Source organism: Zootoca vivipara, chromosome 14 (assembly GCF_963506605.1).
Source record: "Zootoca vivipara chromosome 14, rZooViv1.1, whole genome shotgun sequence".
In the NCBI taxonomy this organism is placed as follows: Eukaryota; Metazoa; Chordata; class Lepidosauria; order Squamata; family Lacertidae; genus Zootoca; species Zootoca vivipara.
The window spans coordinates 5,603,628-5,625,704 of NC_083289.1; the positions used below are offsets into that span (position 1 = coordinate 5,603,628).

The window sequence follows — 22,077 nt, forward strand, 5'->3', positions numbered from 1 at the left end:
TGTGTTAGCAACATTGAAGTGACCTCCCTGGGGCTCAAGCCTGGGCAGTGTGTATGAAGGTCCTGGGCTGTCCGGACATCAGTCTCACTGATGTGGTCCAAAGGAAAGCAGAACAATACATTTGGCAGCAGCCTGGTTGCAATAGTTGCTGGAAGGAGGCATATAAGAGGCATAGGCGTCAACTTCCGGATAGGAAAATAAGGGAAGATAAGGGATCAGCGGCGGCGCAGCACCGGAAGTCGCTTCTACGCATGTCTGGACATGGGCAGAGCGGCACCGGAAATCGATTCTGCGCACGTCCAGACATGCGCAGAAGCGACTTCCGGTGCCGGGCTGCCCGTGTCCGCATGTCTGGGCACCAGAAATCGCTTCTGCGCATGCCTGGGCATGCGCAGAGGGGATTTCCGAAGCCAAGTGAGTGAGCAGCCAGCCGGGAGCCGGGACATGGCCGCCAGCGCCGGAAGGAGCTGCAAATCCAGGGGATTTACAGGGTATTTTTCAATTCGGGAGACCAGCGGGAAATGGATTTAAATCTGGGGGTTTCCCGCGAAAAATGGGAGACTTGACAGCTATGACAAGAGGCCATCCAACATGTAGTGCAGGGGGAGGCAACCTAAGGCTCGGGGCCCGGATCTGGCCCAATCACCTTCTAAATCCGGCCTGCGGACGGTTCAAGAATCACCATGTTTTTACACGAGTAGAATGTGTGCTTTTATTTAAAATGTATCTCTGCGTTATTTATGGGGCATAGGAATTCGTTCACCCCCCCCCAAATATAGTCTGGCCCCCCCCACATGGTCTGAGGGACGGTGGACCAGCCCACTGCTGAAAAAGGTTGCTGATCCCTGATGTAGTGTTTACTCCCTAGCCTTCTTTCCTCTCCTGAAAATATCCCAAAAGGCAGCAGAGGTTTCAGATCAGATTTCCCTTCTCCTAGATTGGCAACTTTCCCAGGTTGATGAGTCCCATTTCTCCCTAGGCAATGAGGAAGAATTGTATAAACCAATTGACCTATCTCCTCTAAATACAAAATTTTCCTGACATAGGTTTCCCTTGCAATTGATTACTTCAAGACTTGACGAATGCAATGAGCTCTATGTGGGGCTTCCCTTGGGCTTGATCTGTAAGCTGCAGTTTGTGCAGAATCACTTCAAAAGAAAACTTTTATAATTTTTAGATGGTACTTGACCCCCACTATGCACAATCAGTGTGGCATAGTGGTTAGAGTGCTGGACTAGGACCTGGGAGGCCAGAGCACAAATTGGGCCAGTCACTCACTCTCAGCTTAACCTATCTCACAGTGTTGTTGAGAGGGAGAAGTGTGTATACTAGGTTGACTTCTTTAGAGACAGGGCGGGATACAAATGCAGTAATAAATAAAATCAGTGTCTTATTTGTCAAGGTTCAAATAATGTGTGTTGTAAAGGGGAAGTGGGTACCAGGCAACCTCACTGGGGAGATCATCAACAACAAAATTGTTTTTGTGCCTTCTGCTCAACCCCTTTCATTGATTTGTTTTAGCTGCTAAGTTATTCTGCTGCTGTTTTCTACTTTTGGAAACTTTAATTAATTTTAAATTGTGATTTTTAAAAAAAGTTGCTTTGTTGTGCATGTGTTTGCATGTGGGAAATGTGTTGATAATCATTTTCAGCTATCATTATAAGGCGACCACTAGCAGCAATTGTGGAAATTAGTAATAATTTTAAAAGGGAGAGGTCTGATTGTGATGCCTTAATCTCGATTAGCGCAAAGCGGCAGGGTTGGCAGCAAAGACAACGCGCGTTTTCTGCTCCGTCCCCCTAGCGGCGAAAGAGGGAACAGTAGGAGCTGGACGTTTGGATCCAGAATTGGCCTCCACAGTCACTTACGGACCCATTGTTAAAATCGTGTTTAGGGAAGACAATCTTACTCGACTACGAGAGATCGCCAAAGAAGAAACAAAGAAGAAGAAGAAGCTGAAATAGGCGCTGGGAACAAAAACCCGGAGACTGGATTCTTGAGTGAAGCAAGTGGTGGGGAAGGAAGGGGCGGGGCCTGAGCGCGGTCAAACTCCCCGAGAGACAAAGGCAAGAGCCGCTCATTTCCGGTTTCCATTCGCGCCACATAAACAACATCAACAAGCAGAGTGGGGAGCTGCTCTACCCGCCCGCCCCCAACTCTTGTCTTTTTTGGCTGAGGGCTCCTTTCGCATAGCGCTCCCGCCGTAACTACGGTTCTGGAAAGCTCTGTGAGGTGGCGGCGGGCGTTCTCAAAGTTGGGGCGTTCTAGTGGTCCTCCGAGACTGGGACTTCGCCGTGAGAAGCGGCAGAAGGAAAGGGCCGCCGCCGCCGCTTGCGAGGAAGACCACAATGGTGGCCGGGCGGCTCGAGGGCTCCCGGGCGTTGACGTGCCGGGCGGCGCAGGCGCAGTAGCGGCACTCCCCCGCGAGGGAGAGGGAGGGAGAGAGAGAGAGAGAAGGCGGAGCGAGTGCTCCTCTGACGGGCTCCGGCCTGTTGCCCCCGTCGTCGCGCGCTTCCTTCCCTCCCTCCCTCCCTCAGTCCGGCCTGAGCTTCGTCTCGCCTGCCTCACGTCGCGCCCCGGCCCTTCTTCGTCGCCGCCGCCGCCGCCGCCATGGAGTGCCCTCACCTCGGCGCCAGCGTCTGCCTCGCGCCCGACTCGGCCAAGTTCCCTCAGGGATCGCCCTCCTCGTGGTGCTGCAGCGGTGAGTTGGGGGGGGGGGCTGCTGACAGACACCTTCATCTTCCTCGCTCCCCTTCCCTCCCAACCGCGCTGCTTTGTTCCAGGGACACGTCCAGGCCCTTCCACACACACACCCCCGCTCTTCCACGGCTCAAGCTCGCCCTTCTTTCTTTAAACACCCGTCTCTCGAGCTCTCCCCCCACCCGGCAAAAAAAAAAAGATCTCTGGGATTTTGCTCTTCCCACGACCCCCTCCCTCTCTCCTCTCTTGAGTCCGTCCTCTTCCTCCCCACCTTATTCAACTTCACTGTTGCTTTAGGGGTTGTTATAAAATTGTTATAAAATCATATTGGGGGGGGGGTTTGCAGGACACCATTATTAATGAACAGAGAGGGGTGACAGAATTTGACAGCTGCAATACCCAGAATCCTGTTCAATGCCATCTTCCCTGTCTCCCCACCCCTCCAGCTAGGACTCGACCCTGCCTGAAGGAAGGCTTAAGGATCTGCATATGCACAACAGTTAGCATAAACTCACACATTTCCCCTCTCCACCTCCCCTCCGCCCAGAACAAAACAATGTTTCCAGAAGAAGGGGGGGGGGAACCGCCCAAATCCAAAGTTAAACTTTTCTACTCAAGTTAATAATACAGCCTATTATATGTTCTCTTACCATGAAATCTCTATCCGCTGCCTCTGTATTAGAATTGCTGTTTTATATCTTAGAACTGTATATGTCAGGACTGCTACCTTTTAATTAGAAATCCCTGCATTAGGTATGTTTTCCAGGTATATTTTCTGTATGAACCCTGTATGATCCCAACCCACCTGAACCTTGCCCTACTACCACCCTATACCCATTCAAGGACACACGGACAATAGAGGGATTAGCTGGAACAACTTTATTCAAATAAATTGCCATCCTCAACGTAGCCCACCCTTCCATGGCCTGGAGGAAAACACTGCCGGGCGGACTTCCACCCCATGGAAATCGCCAGGAACTGCCCCACCTCTGCACCCATCTCGACTGATTGCCCTTCCTGCCAAACAACAGGGAGCACCATCAACGACAGGAGAAGAGAGATTGACATCTCTCCATCTGAAAGGAGAAGTCATCTCCGCACCCAGCTAATCCGATCTCCCACCCGTCGCCCTTGTCTCCCCCTCCCTCCTAGTCCAGAGATTTCCATGCATGAACAGGAGGGTATATAGGGGGACTTCACCATTTCCCGGGGTTCCTTCCTTCTTTCCAGAGGCAGGGACCCTACAGCTGTAGCTTTGCATTCTGCAATAAAGGGATCAGTTTGTTTTTCCTGACAGCATCGTGTGGTCTCTGTCATTTTCCCGGCGGAGCTGAACCTAGTGCAAATTTTGGAGCTTCCGACCCGCGTCTGTCCTTCTTAAAAGGCAACGCATTTTGGGGTACATTTTTCATAACAATATGGCGAGCCAGGGCAGGAGACTCCGTTTAGCCGTACTCTTGGGGCGCCGTGGTTGGGGAGCCCAAGCGCACCCAGCCATTTGCAGGGGGGATCCCCTTCCCCGACTGTCCCTGGAGTTCTGGCCTAACTGGGATCCTTAGCGGGACCACACAGGGAAAACAAACAGGATCCAGACGGCCGTGGGGGTTGTTTTCCAAGATTTTCTTCTCCTGTTGTCGCGAGGTGATCAAGCTTCAGGAAAAGAAGGCAGCGCGCTGCGACGTGAGTATCAATAGGGAAATTGGCTTTTCGGGGTGGGAATTGTCACAGCAATCAAACTCTTTCCTATTTTTCATAGCCAAAAAGCCCAAAGCCCGTCGGAGTCTGCCCAGGCTGGAGGTTTTGCGGCTGCCCTTTTCCTCCCCAAGGCTTGTTGTCCGTCGGAGTTTTGCCCAGATAGCGAGCCTTGGCAACTCTTCCTTCTCTCGCTTAGCTATCCCGGGTGAAGACGCCCCTCTGCCATGGCGACCTTTTGTTAGGTATGACCCATGACCAGAGATTGCAAGTGCGCCCGTTCCCTTTTCCTACTTTGCATTCCTCAGGTCCGATCTGGCATTGCGTAGGCAAGCGTTCAGTAGGACCTGAGTCTAGAGAGCAAGAGGCAGGGAGATTGCTGTGGCACTATTAAATTGTGGGTGGGAATAGGAGTCCTCCTCGGAGTGTGTCCACTTTCCTAGAACGTTTTCCTAAGGAGACTTTCCAAACCCCATTTTCCCTTAGAGAGCCCTTTAGCAAACCTTCCCAAGCCCACTTTCCTATCGGAGTCGGTCCACTTTCCTATCGGAGTCTGTCCACTTTCCTTAGACGTGCCCCAGGTTCCCAAGGAGTCCCCAGAACCCCGACTGACCCCACAGCCCCGTCGGAGACTGCCCAGGGCTAGAACTTGCGCAAGTGCCCCTTCGGAGACTGACCAGGGCAAAAATGGGTGCACCCCTGTCCAAAGAGACAACTCTGCAGGCTTCAGGGGAGAAATAAGCCCAAGGAGAGCTTACTTCCCGTCTGAACTCTGATAGACGCCTCCAATTGTATTTAAGAAATGTTTCAGGGTCTAAAAAAACAAAAGAAAAAAACCAAAACAAAATGCAAGCTTGCTTAAATAATTTTAATGTAAGGGCTTGATCAACCCAAAAAAACATGGCAAATATTAAAAAGAGTGGACGTAGTGTGTAAAGGTTTATTTTAAAGAGGCTGTAGAAGGCCATTTTTTCCTCTCCAAAAGTAAAAAGAAGGGCAGGATGAAGGAAAATAAAGAGTTGTAACTTTGAAAATGCTTGCTCAATGCTTTGAAAATATTTCGAAACTTGAAAATGTTCACTTCATAAACTCCAGCTATAAGTGGATAAGAGATGTACTCAATGTTTAGAAATGTTATGGGGTTGTGTATAAATTGGCCACAACATCCATAGACTGCCTTCTTAAGTGTGCATAGTTAAAACTGCCAACTTGTTTTAAATTTCTAGTATAAAGAAACAATGTTGAACCAATCAATCTTAAACATGATAAATATGAGAATGAGGTGTGCAAATGTTGTTATTGAGAGAGGCTACAAAGGGGAGTCTTTCTCCAAGTGACTAGAGGAATATTGACTAAAGGAAAATTGAACAGCTATTCCTATAAAGGCGATTTGTTTGTCAAAAGTAGAGCTTCCATAGCCAGGAATTGTCTATCTGAGTCTAGTTTTAACTTTGATTGTGTTGGACAGAAGGGTTCTTGTTGGGCTCCTGATATCAGTCTCTTAAGGAAAAAACTCATCTGCTAAAGGGTTCTGTATAGGGTTGGTATTCTCAGTCAAATCTTCTGAATCCTGCATCTTAGAGGGTTAGACTAAATGACCTCAGGGTCCCTTCTAACTTCCATTTTAGAGCTATGTGAAAGGCAATGTGTCTGATGTGGTGATGGGTTGAAATTCAGCCCAGCTCTGCTTTCTGGCAAGGAAAGATTATTGGTTTTCAGAGTTAGAACAAGAGTGTCGTTGGTTTTTAAGGAGTGATTATATAAGTTTTTACCATTTTGTCTATTAAGGTTTAAAGTTTAAGCACATATGAAAGTCTTGACCATTTTCCCTTGTAAATAAATGGCAGAAAATATCTTATGAATTGTGACCCTGTAGCCATTTTCCCATATATGAGGGGGCAGGGAATTTTAGTCTGCCCATGGCTGAAGTTATTTAAAAAAAAACCAAACATTTGCAATTTATGAATTCTGACTGGTCATTTACCCGTACATAAGGGGGCGGGTCATTGTTCCGCTAATGACTAGAGGGAAAGCACACTAATAATAATAATCCACATTTGTGAAATATTTTGAATAAAAGTCTGCACCCCAAAATCCCTGTAGATAAAGGGGGCAAATCTAGATTTCTTTTGCCTGGGGTATGAGATGTTTATATAGTACAGTAAACATGGCTAATTAGTGCCATGACTTCATTAAGGAGTTTAATTTGACCAAACTTTTATTGCAGCTTTCTTGTGAAAATATTGGGTTGGGTTGTCTGTGAAAATATTGGGTTGTCTGGATGTTGAAGTTTTATATATTTAAAGTTTAAGATTTATAAGCCTGCTTCCTAAGCAGCAAGGAACAGGAAGTAAGAGGTGTCAGAAATATCTCAGGACACAAAAGCTATAGAAATGGATTTAAACTGACCAAAAATAATTTAATTTGACCACTTTTTGTTGCTGGTTTGGTGGGAGTGTAAATTGCTGGGTTTCTGTGTAAAATCTAACCTATTCACCCTTCCCTTCCTCTATTCAAATGGTAATTTAGCCAACACCAGCAACACTTTCAAATGGTACAATGGATTTCTGAATCATGAACTTTGTACATGCACAGAGGCTATGCCAGCTTGAAGAGAAAAATAGAGAGAAAAAGGAGGTTAAAAACAAAACAAAACAAAAACAGCAACCAAATGCTGAAGGGCCTGTGCCATGCAGGGGAAAATTTGTTTAAATTTCCTTATGTGTCTTTGACTCCAGGGGGTCACTTGAGAAAACAAAAGGGTCAAGTGTTGGACCATCATTCCAAATCTAATATGCAAAATTCTTTCCAGAGGTAAATATCTCAGCACTCCCACTTTGAGTTCATCGCTTGAGTACTTTCATCGCTTGAGTACTTTTTGTTGTTGTTTGTTTCCCCTTTCAACAGGATACTGATTGTGATTTTAGTCAAGGGCTTAGAAAAAACTCCAGACTATGCAAACCAAGGGTCTGCTCCCCCTTTCCAATGGGTATTCAGGAAGCACCTTCAGATACTTATCTCGCATTTGCATTTCACCCCAAGCATTAACTCCTGCATAACCTCCCCCCTTGCAAAGTTCCAACCTAACATGCAAAAATTATTCTCACAGCTTTCCCAGGAAGAACATTTCTAAAGGATATGTGAACCTTTAAGAAGACTAAACCCCAGTAACAAGTGTTTGTTTTTTCCTTTCTCCCACAGCAAAAAAAAAAAAGGGGGGGGGGAGTGAAGAGATAAAGACAGTAATTTCTTTCCTTACAGTCTGCAAAAACGAGCTTAAATCCCTGCTGTATTAGTTTACTTCCCGCTATAGTTTTATATATTTCCTTTACTTTGATGCTTCTCTTTAGGTTGCAAATAATCTGCTTTCATTTATTAAATCAGTTTTTCCATTATGTCTATGAAATTAATCTAACCATAATGAGGTCTTTCATTCACTGCGTCTCCAAAACTTATTACTGATGTTTATTCAGGTACCATCTGTGTTTTTCCCCATAGAGTTCTCTTTTATCAGATAGCACATGATGACTTTTAAGGTTTTTTCCCATTATTTTACCATTCACCTTCAAATCTTTAGGTTACAGTCCAATATTAACCTGTATGGTCTTTATAATGTCTTCATATTATTTGATAATAATTTTTTTTTAATCTGAGATTTCTGTGTCAAGTCCTTCTAAAAAAAAAAATTTGTTGTTTGAGTGGTAATCTAAATATCATTTTGTTTTCATTTATGCATTTTTTTCTATTTCTACTTTTTCTTCCTGTACATACGAATGTAGCATCTAAGTCATTCTTTCCTGTAAATAATAATAGTAATAATAATCCCTTTCAAACAGGATACGCGAACCTCAAAGAGAATTCAGAACCACACATGGAAAATGTTAATAACTTATCAATTGTGTCCTAATTAACAAAATTGTTGTCCTCCACAGCCAAACTAGGTGAAGTAAATTAAACAGACTGAGTAGACAATAACAGCAGTAATTAAATATGAATGATAATAATAATATTTAAATGAATAAAATGCTTAACTATGATCACATATTATTTGCAGCTTCCCAAGAAGAACTTTATAGAATATTTTCCCCTTTATTATTATTATTATTTAACTAATTATATCTTCAGGCCCCAACCCCCTACAGGCCTATTTTCAAAAGGATGTTTTACAGGAAATCAAATGCTAATACCATCCCCTCACCACCTTACCAACCTGCCAATGCATCACAGTGGCCACAACAATTTATTCCCATAAAAGACTTGAGAAACTAAGTAATTGAATTATGAAGGACATTTTATCTCTTAGCTATAATGTTTCAGCAAGGTTTAGAAGTGCTGTTAACTTCCTCCCAGTGACTCAAAGGCAGACAAGAAAAGCCCTTGTGCCCAAGGTTGGAAATACATGCAAAAGCAGCAAGAATTATCTCAAGTTCACCCAATTGCCTCAAGATATACAAATGGTGTAGACTTAACAATGTGAAGGTTTTATGCATTATGTGTTATTATGTAGGAATGCTGAAATGTGTCAAATGGGACGGACAAGGGGGGGGAATGAGTTACAAGGATTTCTTTTTTATTTTAGACTGTGCCCTCAAGACTGTGCAACTGATATATAATTATGTTTTATGTTACGTGATATTCTGCAGAAACCTTGACCTATGTCTGACAAGTATATGTTATTTCCACAAAGGGGGGGGCATTTTTGTGTGTAATTGTTTTCATGTTTTATGTATAGTAAGTTATTGTATAGTGTAACATTCCTTATGCACCCAATGGTGGTATTATTCCTTATACGCCCAATGGAGGACTCGCCCAATGGAGGACTCATGTTTTCTAAAAGATCAGGCTATTGCATAGTCCATTATTGAGATTTAGATCAATTTATGACCACATTTCCTTATCTCACCTGGCACTTTGTAGTGTGCCAGCCTTCTTTTTACCAAGAAGCAGTTTCAGGATTCATGAAACCAGCAGATACAAGAAGGTGTATATGCCTTGATTTACCTGGAATGATTCCTTATAGAATTAAATTGACCAATTTGGACATGTGCCCTTTTCAGAATGGTTTTTATGGGGCTGTATAAATTATAATTGGGTCAGTTCTAATTGGGCAAGTGTATCCAAGGTGCAAGTAGCTTTCTCCCTTTAAGAGTAACTGAGCAACTCCCTACTACAGTGCAAGACCAGAGCCTATAATAAAAAAATCCCATAGAAAGCCCAAGGCAAAGGCATCTCTCTCATGACATGCCCAAACCTGTGGCAGCTATGGTGAGTGCCAGGTGACATGGTCGATATGAAAGCCCTAAGGGGATTCACCAGGGATTGTTGCTGCTGTGCCATGATGGAGGTGTGGGACCAGAAAGCTAACTTTTACACCTGAGAACACACAAAAGGCAAACTCCAAGGAAACTGCATTTTTCAGTCATTGGTGGACCTTCCGGTAAATGTAAGGCATATACCATTTCTTATAAAATGCTTCTCCCAAGCCCCCCTTTGAGCCGCCACCACATACCCCTAGGTTGTGCCAATGTACCACCCGGGAAATGGAGAATACGTCACTGTCGATTATGTGAGGCAATGATTGGTTGTTACACAACAATATTGCCTCAGAGAGGGGGCTGTTATAAAATTGTTATAAAATCATATTGGGGGGGGGGTTTGCAGGACACCATTATTAATGAACAGAGAGGGGTGACAGAATTTGACAGCTGCAATACCCAGAATCCTGTTCAATGCCATCTTCCCTGTCTCCCCACCCCTCCAGCTAGGACTCGACCCTGCCTGAAGGAAGGCTTAAGGATCTGCATATGCACAACAGTTAGCATAAACTCACACATTTCCCCTCTCCACCTCCCCTCCGCCCAGAACAAAACAATGTTTCCAGAAGAAGGGGGGGGGGGAACCGCCCAAATCCAAAGTTAAACTTTTCTACTCAAGTTAATAATACAGCCTATTATATGTTCTCTTACCATGAAATCTCTATCCGCTGCCTCTGTATTAGAATTGCTGTTTTATATCTTAGAACTGTATATGTCAGGACTGCTACCTTTTAATTAGAAATCCCTGCATTAGGTATGTTTTCCAGGTATATTTTCTGTATGAACCCTGTATGATCCCAACCCACCTGAACCTTGCCCTACTACCACCCTATACCCATTCAAGGACACACGGACAATAGAGGGATTAGCTGGAACAACTTTATTCAAATAAATTGCCATCCTCAACGTAGCCCACCCTTCCATGGCCTGGAGGAAAACACTGCCGGGCGGACTTCCACCCCATGGAAATCGCCAGGAACTGCCCCACCTCTGCACCCATCTCGACTGATTGCCCTTCCTGCCAAACAACAGGGAGCACCATCAACGACAGGAGAAGAGAGATTGACATCTCTCCATCTGAAAGGAGAAGTCATCTCCGCACCCAGCTAATCCGATCTCCCACCCGTCGCCCTTGTCTCCCCCTCCCTCCTAGTCCAGAGATTTCCATGCATGAACAGGAGGGTATATAGGGGGACTTCACCATTTCCCGGGGTTCCTTCCTTCTTTCCAGAGGCAGGGACCCTACAGCTGTAGCTTTGCATTCTGCAATAAAGGGATCAGTTTGTTTTTCCTGACAGCATCGTGTGGTCTCTGTCATTTTCCCGGCGGAGCTGAACCTAGTGCAAATTTTGGAGCTTCCGACCCGCGTCTGTCCTTCTTAAAAGGCAACGCATTTTGGGGTACATTTTTCATAACAGGGTTGAGGGGCCTTCCCTTTCTCTACTAGCTTTACCTCCTCTCCCTTTACAGCACTTGCCCCTCGCTCCGCCCTTCCCTGCACCTTGCACGCCAGAGCAACAAAGAGGGTGCAGCACCCCGAAGAGGCAACGCGTCCCTCTTGGTCTTGCTTGGGAATGGGGTTTTTTCCTGCCTTAAAGTTGTGGTAACCCTTGGCAGGCTAGATTTGCTCTGCCTCGTGGCCGTTGCCTCACTTTCCCAGTTCTGTGTAAGATTTCCTGTTTCTCTTCTTATCGCCTCCTGGTGTGACGCCGCATTCAGTTTCTGCACTCCTGATCCCATTAAATCATTTCCTCTGATCTCTCGATATTCTCCCACTGTCTGTTGTGTGCAAACAACCGTGCATCTCCTTTTCGTTATGCATGTGCTAGGCTGCCTCCTTATATAACTTCCCACCCCAAATCCTGAGCTTGCTTCTCATTTCCTTTGTGGCCTTTCTCTCTCTATGGTCCACTGATGCTAGGGCGGGGGGGGGGGGCAAGGAAAGGATGCCTGCAAGAGAAGCAGGAAGTCTTGGATTTCAGACCCTTGCAGCACTCCTACCTCCCAAAGCTCAGGACATGTGGTTTTTGCAGGCCTCATTTTTCTCCTTCGCATTCTGTGGGCTCAGGAATGCTTGGTCTCTACAGTTCTGCCTAGCTTGTCTTACTTTCTTAGAGAGGGAAGTCTGGCAGATGTGATCCTGAACATGTGCTGGCAGGCAAGGCATTGTCCTGGAGAGAAGAGGTGGCCAAGGGGTTCCTTGCCTTCAAATGGGAAAGAATGCAGGAATTTCTTTCTAGCTTCTTTGTTCCAGTGAGAGAGCAGTAGCGAGAAAAACAAAACCCACCAAAGAGGAGACTGAAGAAGCTGTGTTGCTGTTGCTAACTTTGCTGTCTGGTCTTCGACCGCAGTAAAGGTTGGTTGGTTGGTTGGTGGTTGCTGAAGAGACTGTTTGTGTTTAATGTGCTGGAAGGTGCCTCTTGTATTTTTTAATTTAGGCCATGTCAGTGAACTGGACCAGAGTATGCTGGAGGGTGGGTGTAGTGCAATAAAACATATGGGGAGGGAAAGTTTCAACAGGAAATGCTGGGTAACATGATTCCTCTGTGTGTACACATGACCTCAGTCAATATTTACATAATTGAGACATGTGTTGTGGTGCAAATGTAAGACTTTCCATGTTTGGCCTTTTGTTCATTTCATGGTGGTAATAAACACCGAGACACTAGCTTTACATTTTCAGTACGCTCATGGAAACAGAGTACTGTATGTTGTGTTCAGTTTCACTTTGAGTTGTTTTCACCGTTCCAGTAGGAAGTAAATCAATAGTAGGGTATTTTACAGTGTTTCAGCTGTGCTCTTGTAACTTCTCTTTTTCTCTGTCTGAGTTGTACTTGAAAAGCCTCTTTTGAATTTGCAAAACTCATTTGGAGTTTTGCAGTTCAGTGGGTTGTAGATTGCATCTTGTCACTAAAGTGAGGAAACCTTGCTAGTGTTGTTTTCTGATGTTTCCTTCTATGGATGAAAGCTACATGGCTGCTCTTAAGTGTGGTGTTTGTGTTTGAGAGAGGCTGTTAGCTTGCAGTGCAACTCCATCCTGGAGCTAAGGTGTGGTAGGTACTACTGCTGCCTTTGGATAAACCAGTTATATTACTCTGTAAAACATGCAGTGTTAAAGCAGAATTTATTATACTATGTGATATTGTAGGAGAACTAAGGTGTAAATGAAAGCACTGAAAAAGAAAACAACTTTGAGAAATATGTTTACAAACTTAGCCATAAGGGGCGGATCTGTTAGCTCAGGCAAGCAAATCTGTTAGGCAATATCATTGGCATGAAGTTCCTCTTCCTCAAGGAAGGTCAGGAAGATAACATTACCAAAGGTGAAGGTAATAAAAAGTATCAGTGTCAGTATCTTGCAGATTATAAAAGTATACAGTGGTACCTTGGTTTAAGAACAGCTTAGTTTATGAACAACTTGGGTTAAGAATGCTGCAAACCTGGTAGTAGGTGTTTTGGATTGTGAACTTTGCCTTGGAATAACACGTTTTGCTTCCTGTTGAGTGTGGTCCATTTGTAAATTGAGTCGTCGCCGTCCCCCCCCCCCCCCCCCGCTGCTATGGGAAAGCACACCTTGGTTTAAGAACCTACTTCCGGAATGGATTAAGTTCATAAACCAAGGTACCACTGTACTGTGAGCTGTCCTTAGGCCTGACAAGCTAGTTGTCCGCATGGAAGTGTTACTTGCCCCTTGCGAATGGCTTCCTGTAAGTCTGACGTATAAATATCCTGACTATAATTTGGGGGAATTTGCTGCAAAATTGAATTAGTTTGGAAGATGTTACAGTTGCACTCCTAAAGAGAACAGTTACAGGTAGGTAGCCGTGTTGGTCTGAGTCGAAGCAAAATAAAGAGAACAGTTGAAGTTGCTGTTTTGCTGAGACAGGGCCAGATACATCTTTGTCTATTGTATATGTAAATTAACATAAGTGCACTTACACAAATGCAGGAGTGTTTTGCAGAATGCCAGAATTTTTCCATACACTTTGATAAAGCTCCCCCCTCCTTACCACCTCCCCCTCCCTGCAGTCTCAGCCCTCCCATGGTTCTTCCAGTCCATAAAACATCAATCATGCTTGTAACGCTCTAGAAAGGCCAGGAGTTTATGATGTACTGTATTGCAATGTGGGTTTCCAATAGACTCCTCTGTGTGTGTATGCATATGTGTGTGGCTGTTACACTCCTTTGGGAATACCCTGTGTAACTAGTACTGTTGAACAGAGTTCAGGACGGGAGTTATTTTTCTTAGTATAAAAATAAATCTTTTTGGCACTACAGTTAACACATATTAAAGGCCTATACATCTGATGGTAGAGAAACCCACATTGAATGTCCAGTCGCAAACCTAAAACTTAAGTGTCCTTCAATGATAACAATTTAACATGTGCTACTTAAACCATCATAACTAACTGGCTAGTACAGTCGTACCTTGGTTTACGACCCGTTCGGGTTACGAACTCTGCAAACCCGGAAGTGTTTCCGGCGTGCGTGTCCCGCGCATGCGCAGAAGCGGCATGCGCGCGAAAATCATGAAAAACGCGCTTTGCGCATGCGCAGAAATGGCGTTCGGTTTGCGACCTTTTTGGGTTACGAACCGCGATCCGGAACGGATCGTGTTCGTAACCCAAGGTACTACTGTATACAGTATTTCAAATTAAAAGCACATCATACATTAAAAGTACATTAAACAAGACAGCTAAAACCTAAACAAAACATAGAGTTCAAAAGAAAAAAAGTTCAGGTCCCTGATCCATGCACATTTTACTTGAGAGGAAGCCCCATTGAACTCAGTTGGGATTTACTTCTGAGTAACGGGAAGCTACGAACATGAGTCTGACCAAACTGCGGGAGGCAGTGGAAGACAGGAGTGCCTGATGTGCTCTGGTCCATGGGGTCATGAAGAGTCGGACACGACTAAACAACAACAACTGGCAGATCCAGATCAGGATTGAAAATCCTTTTCACCCCTAAATGGTGCCCAAATTGCTTCTTTTGTTTCTTATACATTGCATTTTATTGTATTACAATTTGAATTCCTTAACATTGTAAAGTACAGTGCATTAGAGTTGCTAAACACAGAGGAAAATAATTAAGTGGTCCACTAAGATGCTCAGCAGTTTTCAAGTGCACTGTGGATGGGAAGTTAGAAAACCACTGCTCCTGTCTAGATTCTCCTTCCATCTCCCACATGTGTGAAATTCCACCAAGGTTTAATTTCTCCTGTTAATTCTGTAGACAAGCCCATTCCTCCAACAGTTTCAATGAAGGCTGATGGGTGTGGGGAGAGTTTCGCAACTCTCTTGAGCAGGCATCCCCAAACTTCGGCCCTCCAGATGTTTTGGACTACAATTCCCATCTTCCCCAACCACTGGTCCTGTTAGCTAGGGATCATGGGAGTTGTAGGCCAAAACATCTGGAGGGCCACAGTTTGGGGATGCCTGCTCTTGAGGAAAGAGCCAGACAAGGCAGTGAGAGCTTTGCTCCCTCCCATTTTCAGTGGATAAGACAAGATGGGAATGAGATGGATGGAGGGAGGAAAAAGGCAGCCAATCCAAGGCTGCTGAGAGAGAAACACTGCCTTTCTGTAAGGCCAGCTGAGAGGTGGAACCTATCAGCAATCTCTTGGAAGTCTAGCGGGAAGGAATTTCTCCTCTCAAAGCCTCAGCAGTGGCAGTTTTAATCTGAAATATTAGGTGCAGTACTGCTCCCAGAGTTCAGAAACTGCTTGCATTTATGAAATTCCCTGTTGTAAAATGTGTCTAGAAAAATGAGAGTTTTGAACATTGCACCCAGTGTGAGGCAAGTTGGGTGATTGTGCTATTGGCCCACCTCATGGTTTGAGTGAAAATTTCCACACACACCCATTCTGGTCTGAAACTCTCCACTAAGCACTCACTTTTCCCACTTAGGACTTGCTTGTGTTCCTTTTTGGAGAGGCTTGCAGTTATAGCAGGTAGTCAATGCGGGAAGCTGTGTAACGCTGCTTGATTTGACTAGGACTGCTGCCAGTGTTTGAAACTCCCATTGTTCTAGGTGCATTTTGTGACAGGGAATTTCATTAGCGTGAGCAGTTTCTGAGCTCTGGGCACAGTCCTGCGCCTAAAATTTCAGATTAAAACTACAGAGTGGAAGGAAAGGAGGACCCTTTTTCGCCTCCCTACTTCCTGCTACTCTCTGAAGACTGGAGAAGAGACCCTTTTAAGAATATTAGGGTGGTGGGCAGGGGAAGGAATAGACCATTTGAAAAATGAACATAATATTTTAGTTGCAGTTTAGTCATTTTCAGCTTTGTATTCTTGTTATTTAAAAAGTGTGCCTAGACATTCCGTTGTTGCGCCCATAACCTAGGTTTAAGGTGCTATTTAGCTCCTAGCTTTTATATCTCAGTTTCTAACACTGACTGCTGCAGGGCTTAGCAGCAAGCATCTTTCATGAGTAGTCATTCTAACATATGGTAACTATAACGAAATAAAATGATAGTGGCATTTTTGGAATATTTGACCAAGGTTAGATAGGCATTTCAAGCAGGCCAACTCAGCTCTAATCTCTTGACTAATAACAATGTCTTCAATTATTATACTGAATATTTATCATGCTTTTTCAATTACATTTTTAAAATGGGAATATTTATTGTGTTGCCAGCTTGATCCACATTGCTGAAGGTTTTTGGCATAACTGGAAGTTGCCTGGGAGACTTACTCTCATCTAGACTAGAGTAAGAGTGATTCATTCTGGGGCAGCTGCTGAAGAGGGGTTCTTTGTATGCCTTGTTTGTATCGACTCAGTGTATAGATCATAGGGCTGGAAATATATGTTAGATGCCAGGTTGCCATAGCGATTGAAATTTGGTTCTATTGCAGTGCTTAGCCTTAGAAAACTATTCTGTCAGCTTGTGAAAATCTTTGCACATGTACCCAGTCTTGGTTATAAATGATACCGTACCAGAGGATGTACAGAACTTGTCTGTGCAAGTGGTCATAATTCCTCTGTCACAGCAACTGTCATATGAAATAAATCATCCTTATTTTTATCTGTTTAACAAAATTTCTATACTGATTATAAATAGAACCTCCAAGTCATTTACATAAACTAAAACAAACAATGAAAGGCAAATTTAAAGGTTTTTCCCCCCAAAAAATCAAAACATAATTAAAACCAACTGTTAAACTAAAAGCAGATTTAAAACACGTGTTAATTTCTACATGTCATGTAAGAATATTTTAATACCTTACTTATTTCATCTTGGCTACACAGAGAAGTAGCTCAATGATACTGTGGAAAGCTCTGATACAGTTTAGGCATAGTTTATCATGTTAAAGCCAAACCATGGTTTGGTATATGGACTTGGGTGCTCCTCTCACATGCTCAGATTTCCTCTGATTTCAGTTTGCTGCGATAGCTGAATTAGGAAAACTAGGGTTTCTATAAATGGCAGCTTGCCTCCAAACAAGAACTAGAAAGTAGTTTGAAGTTGAATGTGAGGTTATTCTTTCATGCAGTGTGGTCATCAGCATAAAATTGCAGTTGAAGCTTCCCTGTAACGAGAGTGCAGTACGAAAAGGCAGGACAAGCCACAGCTTAATGTCAGACCTGTACCTCTGCTTCCCTCATAGCTGGCTCAATTTTATTAGCAAGTACAGTATTTTTTTTTATTATGATGCTTGGCATGTATTGTTTATTTTAAATGTTGTAAGTAATTGTTTTGAAAAATGATACCCTTAAAGTAATTCAGAGATACTGGAAAATGAGCATCCAGCCATAGGTGTGTGCATGTAAGGATTGTTGGCATCAGTGAAATGCTGCTTCATCACCTCTTTGTGTTTTGATCTGGCTTTCATGCTGCTTTTTAAAACAATTTATTAAAATTTCAAATATACATTTTCCACCTTTAAATATACCACAGTACATCCAATGACTTCCCCTTTTCTCTTTGTTTTTACTTGTACTTCCAAAAGTAACTGCATGTTATATTTCCTTCATCTAGTTTCCCCCTTACTCTACATTAATCCTGCTAGCATTTTCACTTGCTTACAATTGTTTTCCAAATACTCCACAAATAATTTCCCTTCCCCTTTATACACGTGTTCTTCTTGTTCTCTTACCTTGCTGGCTAGGCCTGCTAGCTCTGCATAGTCCATCATTTTTAGTTGCCATTCCTCCTCTTTTGGAACCTCTCTCACCTTCCATTTCTGAGCTAACAAAATCTGAGCTGCTGTTCTTGCATCCATAAATAGCTTTTTCTGCCCTCTGGGTACCTCTGTCTGTACCATACCCAAAATAAATGCTTCTGGTTTGTTTGGTTTTTTCCGAATATCCTTGTAAACATTTTTTTTCCCATTTCATTATAAATAATTTCCAAAGCATCCTTTGGAATGGTTATTCACATGACCACCATATATGATAAAATGTTATTTCTGCTTCTTGACATTTCCAACATATACCTGTTTCGCTTTTATACATCTTTGCTAATTTACTTTGAGTTAGGTATCATCTATAAATCATTTTCATATAATTTTCCTTCAGTGTGCAACATGCAGTAAATTTTAAATCCGTCTTCCATGTGGCAATCATGCTTCAAGGTAGATTAGGGAGGAGTTTGTGGCCACAGTCCAAGTGTGCAATTTCCTCCTCCTTGCCCATAAGTGCAAAAACAACTTTCTGTGTTCTCGCTCAGCCAGTGCTGATATCATGTTGATTACTGAATGGAAACCAGGCCTCATTTGGGTATTTGCATAACTTAAAGGGGTATGACATTGGGTTTCATGCTAGGGTGGAGTAGAGGATAAACAACTTGATAATTCTTTTAAGGAAGCACTTAAAACAGAATTATAAAGAATAGATTAATAAGGTATCTTTATTTTTCTGTATCTCATTGGTTCTGTTATGTACATTTTCACGATCACTTCAGAATTGCTGGTTACCTGGAAATGCAGGCATGTTTGGTTCCCTGTGTCAACAGATCTTGTTAGTCTCTATGGCTACAGAAGATAGTCTTGTTTGCTCTTAGTAGACAAGGCTAGGTTTGATGAAAAGGGAACTATATCATATACATGAATTAGTAATGTTTATATGTAATAGACTCGAAACTTGGCTGCCATCCGCCTGTCTGCGTAGTTGTTTCTCAGGTATTGGCTTAGACAAGTTGCTGTGGCTCGCTGCTTATGGTGACTGTGTCAGCAGTAGAACGTGGAATTTTTCCTGAAGGGATAAGTACCTGTAATCTTGAAGGCACAGAGTAAAGGGGAAAAGCAACCACTAAGAGAGAAGTGCCAGAGGAAGAAAGTATCTTGCTCAGGGGCAAGGAGTTGGATTACAGGAAGGGACTTGTGAAGTTGGAAGCCAAGAAGCCAAGAGTGCAGTGAGGTCAGTGGTCAGAGTTGGGGGACAAGCAAAATTCAATCATTTAAACTAGCCAGTTGCCACTTTGGTGCAGGTCTTTTAGTTGTTTAAGAAAATGACTAAAGTTCTTGGAGAGTGGTGACTTGCCTTTAGAAGTGTTTTGTTTAAAGCTACCGTACCTTGGGCATTATCTTTAGGCTCTTGGCTCAGCTGTTCTCTAAAGCCCATTTCCTGTTTGTCTACTGTTTCATCCTAACTTGACTTTTCTCTTTTCTCATTTGTGAGTATGGAGGCTACAGATAACTTCTTACTCACCTTCAACCCTCTTTGTACCAGCCTGGGTTTGAATATGATATTTGAGAGGTGGTACCACAGTACATAAGGGACACAGGTGGCACTGTGGTCTAAACCAGTGGTCCTCAACCTTGGGCCTCCAGATGTTTTTGGCCTACAACTCCCATGATCCCTAGCTAGCAGGACCAGTGGTCAGGGATGATGGGAATTGTAGTCTCAAAACATCTGGAGGCCCAAGGTTGAGGACCACTGGTCTAAACCACAGAGCCTAGGGTTTGCTGATCAGAAGGTCGGTGGTTCGAATCCCCACGACAGGGTGAGTTCCCGTTGCTCGGTCTCAGCTCCTGCCCACCTAGCAGTTCGAAAGCACGTCAAAGTGCAAGTAGATAAAAACGGTGTTCCCATGTGCTGCTCTGGTTCACCAGAAGCGGCTTTGTCATGCTGGCCACTCCCTCGGCCTATAGAGTGATATGAGCACCGCAACCCCAGAGTCGTCCACAACTGGACCTAACGGTCAGGGGTCCCTTTACCTTTATCCAGTACATAGCAGACAAAAACTGAGAAGTTCTTGGTTCAAAAATCATTGCAGCTGACTTAAAAATGATAGGTGATCTTTGGCAAGCCACTGTGTCATTGCTTCAGCCCCATTGCAACATACACATAATAGTGTCTACTCTACAGGGTTTCTGTAATGGTTACTGGGATAACATGTGAAATGGTTTGAACATTTTGCTTTTAGAAATTTGTTTATATGCCCCCAAAGTAGCTTGCAACAAAAACAGCTGAGACACAATAAAACCAATGCATTCAAGAAGCAGAATAAAATAGTCAAAAACTTAAGAGCAAATGGAAAGCTAAGCAGAATAAAAAGATCTCAACAGCTCACCTAAAGCTTAGAAAGGAGAGAGCCAACTGAGGGGCAGACTACCGTAAATGTTGTTTACAGGGTGAAATATTTCGCTCTTTAAAAATAGAGCAGTTCATTCTTTGCGACGAATGGCTGTGCCCATTGTGTAAATAACGAACAAGCATTGCAAACTCACTTCAAGTTACAAAGTTGTAAACAACACTATTCTCCCTTTTCTGTTATGCAATGGCAAATATAGTTTCCACATTCCCTAATTAACAGGATGTTGAAGAAAAGAGACATATGACTCATTTCAGACGGCCTTATGGCATCTCAGATTCTTTTTGGCCAAATCCTTCATATAAGAATGCCTTGCATAATACTTGAGGCCATTCTAAAAATACAGCTGGGTAAAACTGTAGGTAATTGCTGTTGTAGACACTTTAGCTAAAACTTGCAGAACAGTTCTGTTTATTTCTCTTTAATGTGAGCTGTATAAAGACTCCCTTTTTCACACGAAGAGCTTTGATTTTGTAAAATTGGTTTGATATTTTCAACATCTAGATAGATACTGAGTTCAGTTTACAGGCATAAGTATATTTGCCTCTGAAGGCTTCCCTGTACAGTACCTAGAAGCTGGAGTATTAAGCAGCCAAGCAACTCTGAACAATGGTTTACCTTACAGGTAGGTAGCCGTGTTGGTCTGAGTCGAAGCAAAATAAAAAAATTCCTTCAGTAGCACCTTAAAGACCAACTAAGTTTATATTTTGGTATGAGCTTCCGTGTGCATGCACACTTCTTCAGATACACTAGAAACAGAAGTGTCAGACCCTATATATATACAGAGGGTGGTGGGGGGTGGGTGGGAATGGGAGATGGGCTGATGGGAGTGGTAAACCTGTAGATGGGTGTTAATGGCTGCTGATGGCTGCAATTAGTCCTGGGCTGAGGTGCTAAAGAAAGCTTGATCATGCATAATGAGATAAGAATCCGATATCTCTATTCATCCCAGGTGCTTCCATGGTTTTAAGCTTGGTAATGATTTCCAATTCAGCAACTTCCTTTCCAGTCTGTTCCTGAAATTTCTCTGTAATAAAACAGCTGCTTTGAGATCTTGTATAGAATGTCCTGGGAGATTGAAGTGTTCTCCTACTGGTTTTTCAGTCTTATGGTTCCTGATGTCAGATTTATGTCCATTTATCCTTTGGCGTAGGGTTTGGCCTGTTTGTCCAATATAGAGAGCTGAAGGGCACCGTTGGCATTTGATGGCATACACAATGTTAGAAGATGAGCAATTAAATAGTCCTGAGATGGTATGTTGGATGTTGTTGGGGCCAGTAATGATGTTGCCCGGGTGTATGTAGCAGCAAAGTTGGCATCTGGGTTTATTGCAGGCTCTGGTACCAGTGTCCATGTTAAGTCTGGTGGTTGTATTATATGGTTTACCTGTTTATGTGTTTGCTGCCAGAGGGGAAACTTGTGAAAGAGTTACTGGATGGCAAGTGAGCTGGGATTGGGCAAAAATCTTTGACACAGTTTCTTAGGGCTCTTGTGATTGAAGGGGGCAGAGAGGGAGAGTGCAAATGCAAATGGATTGCTCCACAGGGCAGGTTCACATGCTCATCATTGGGGGTATTGTATGCTAGCCTACTTAGCAGACATTTTCACATACTTGGAACAATATTTTTTATGTGGAAGATAAGATTGAGGCAGTGATTTTAAAAATTATGGTTATGGGCAAGCTGAGTAGAAGGTGGTAGCCTCACTAACATCCCAACACGAGATACATTTCTGGAGGCAACTGACAAAGAATTGATACCAAAAAGTAAAACATTTCATCACTGAGCACCTGCGTGATTTAGTGACTAGTTTCAGGGATTACGTGCACCA

The 22,077-nt window shown here is 43.4% G+C and overlaps 1 protein-coding gene across 3 annotated transcripts in view; it reads left to right on the top strand.

Moving 5' to 3' along the window:
* The first annotated feature begins 2,089 nt into the window (after positions 1 to 2,089).
* USP3 (ubiquitin specific peptidase 3) overlaps positions 2,090 to 22,077 on the top strand; it is a 43,177-nt gene continuing 23,189 nt past the window's right edge. Inside the window, exon 1 of one of the 3 annotated variants that reach the window (XM_035130901.2) lies at positions 2,090 to 2,701. In XM_035130901.2, coding sequence (XP_034986792.1) covers positions 2,611 to 2,701 — 91 coding nt within the window. In that variant the 5' untranslated portion in view covers positions 2,090 to 2,610. Of the gene's footprint in view, positions 2,702 to 11,130; positions 19,071 to 22,077 lie in introns of those variants that run through there. The other 2 variants (XM_035130900.2, XM_060282616.1) reach the window with 2 other exon arrangements.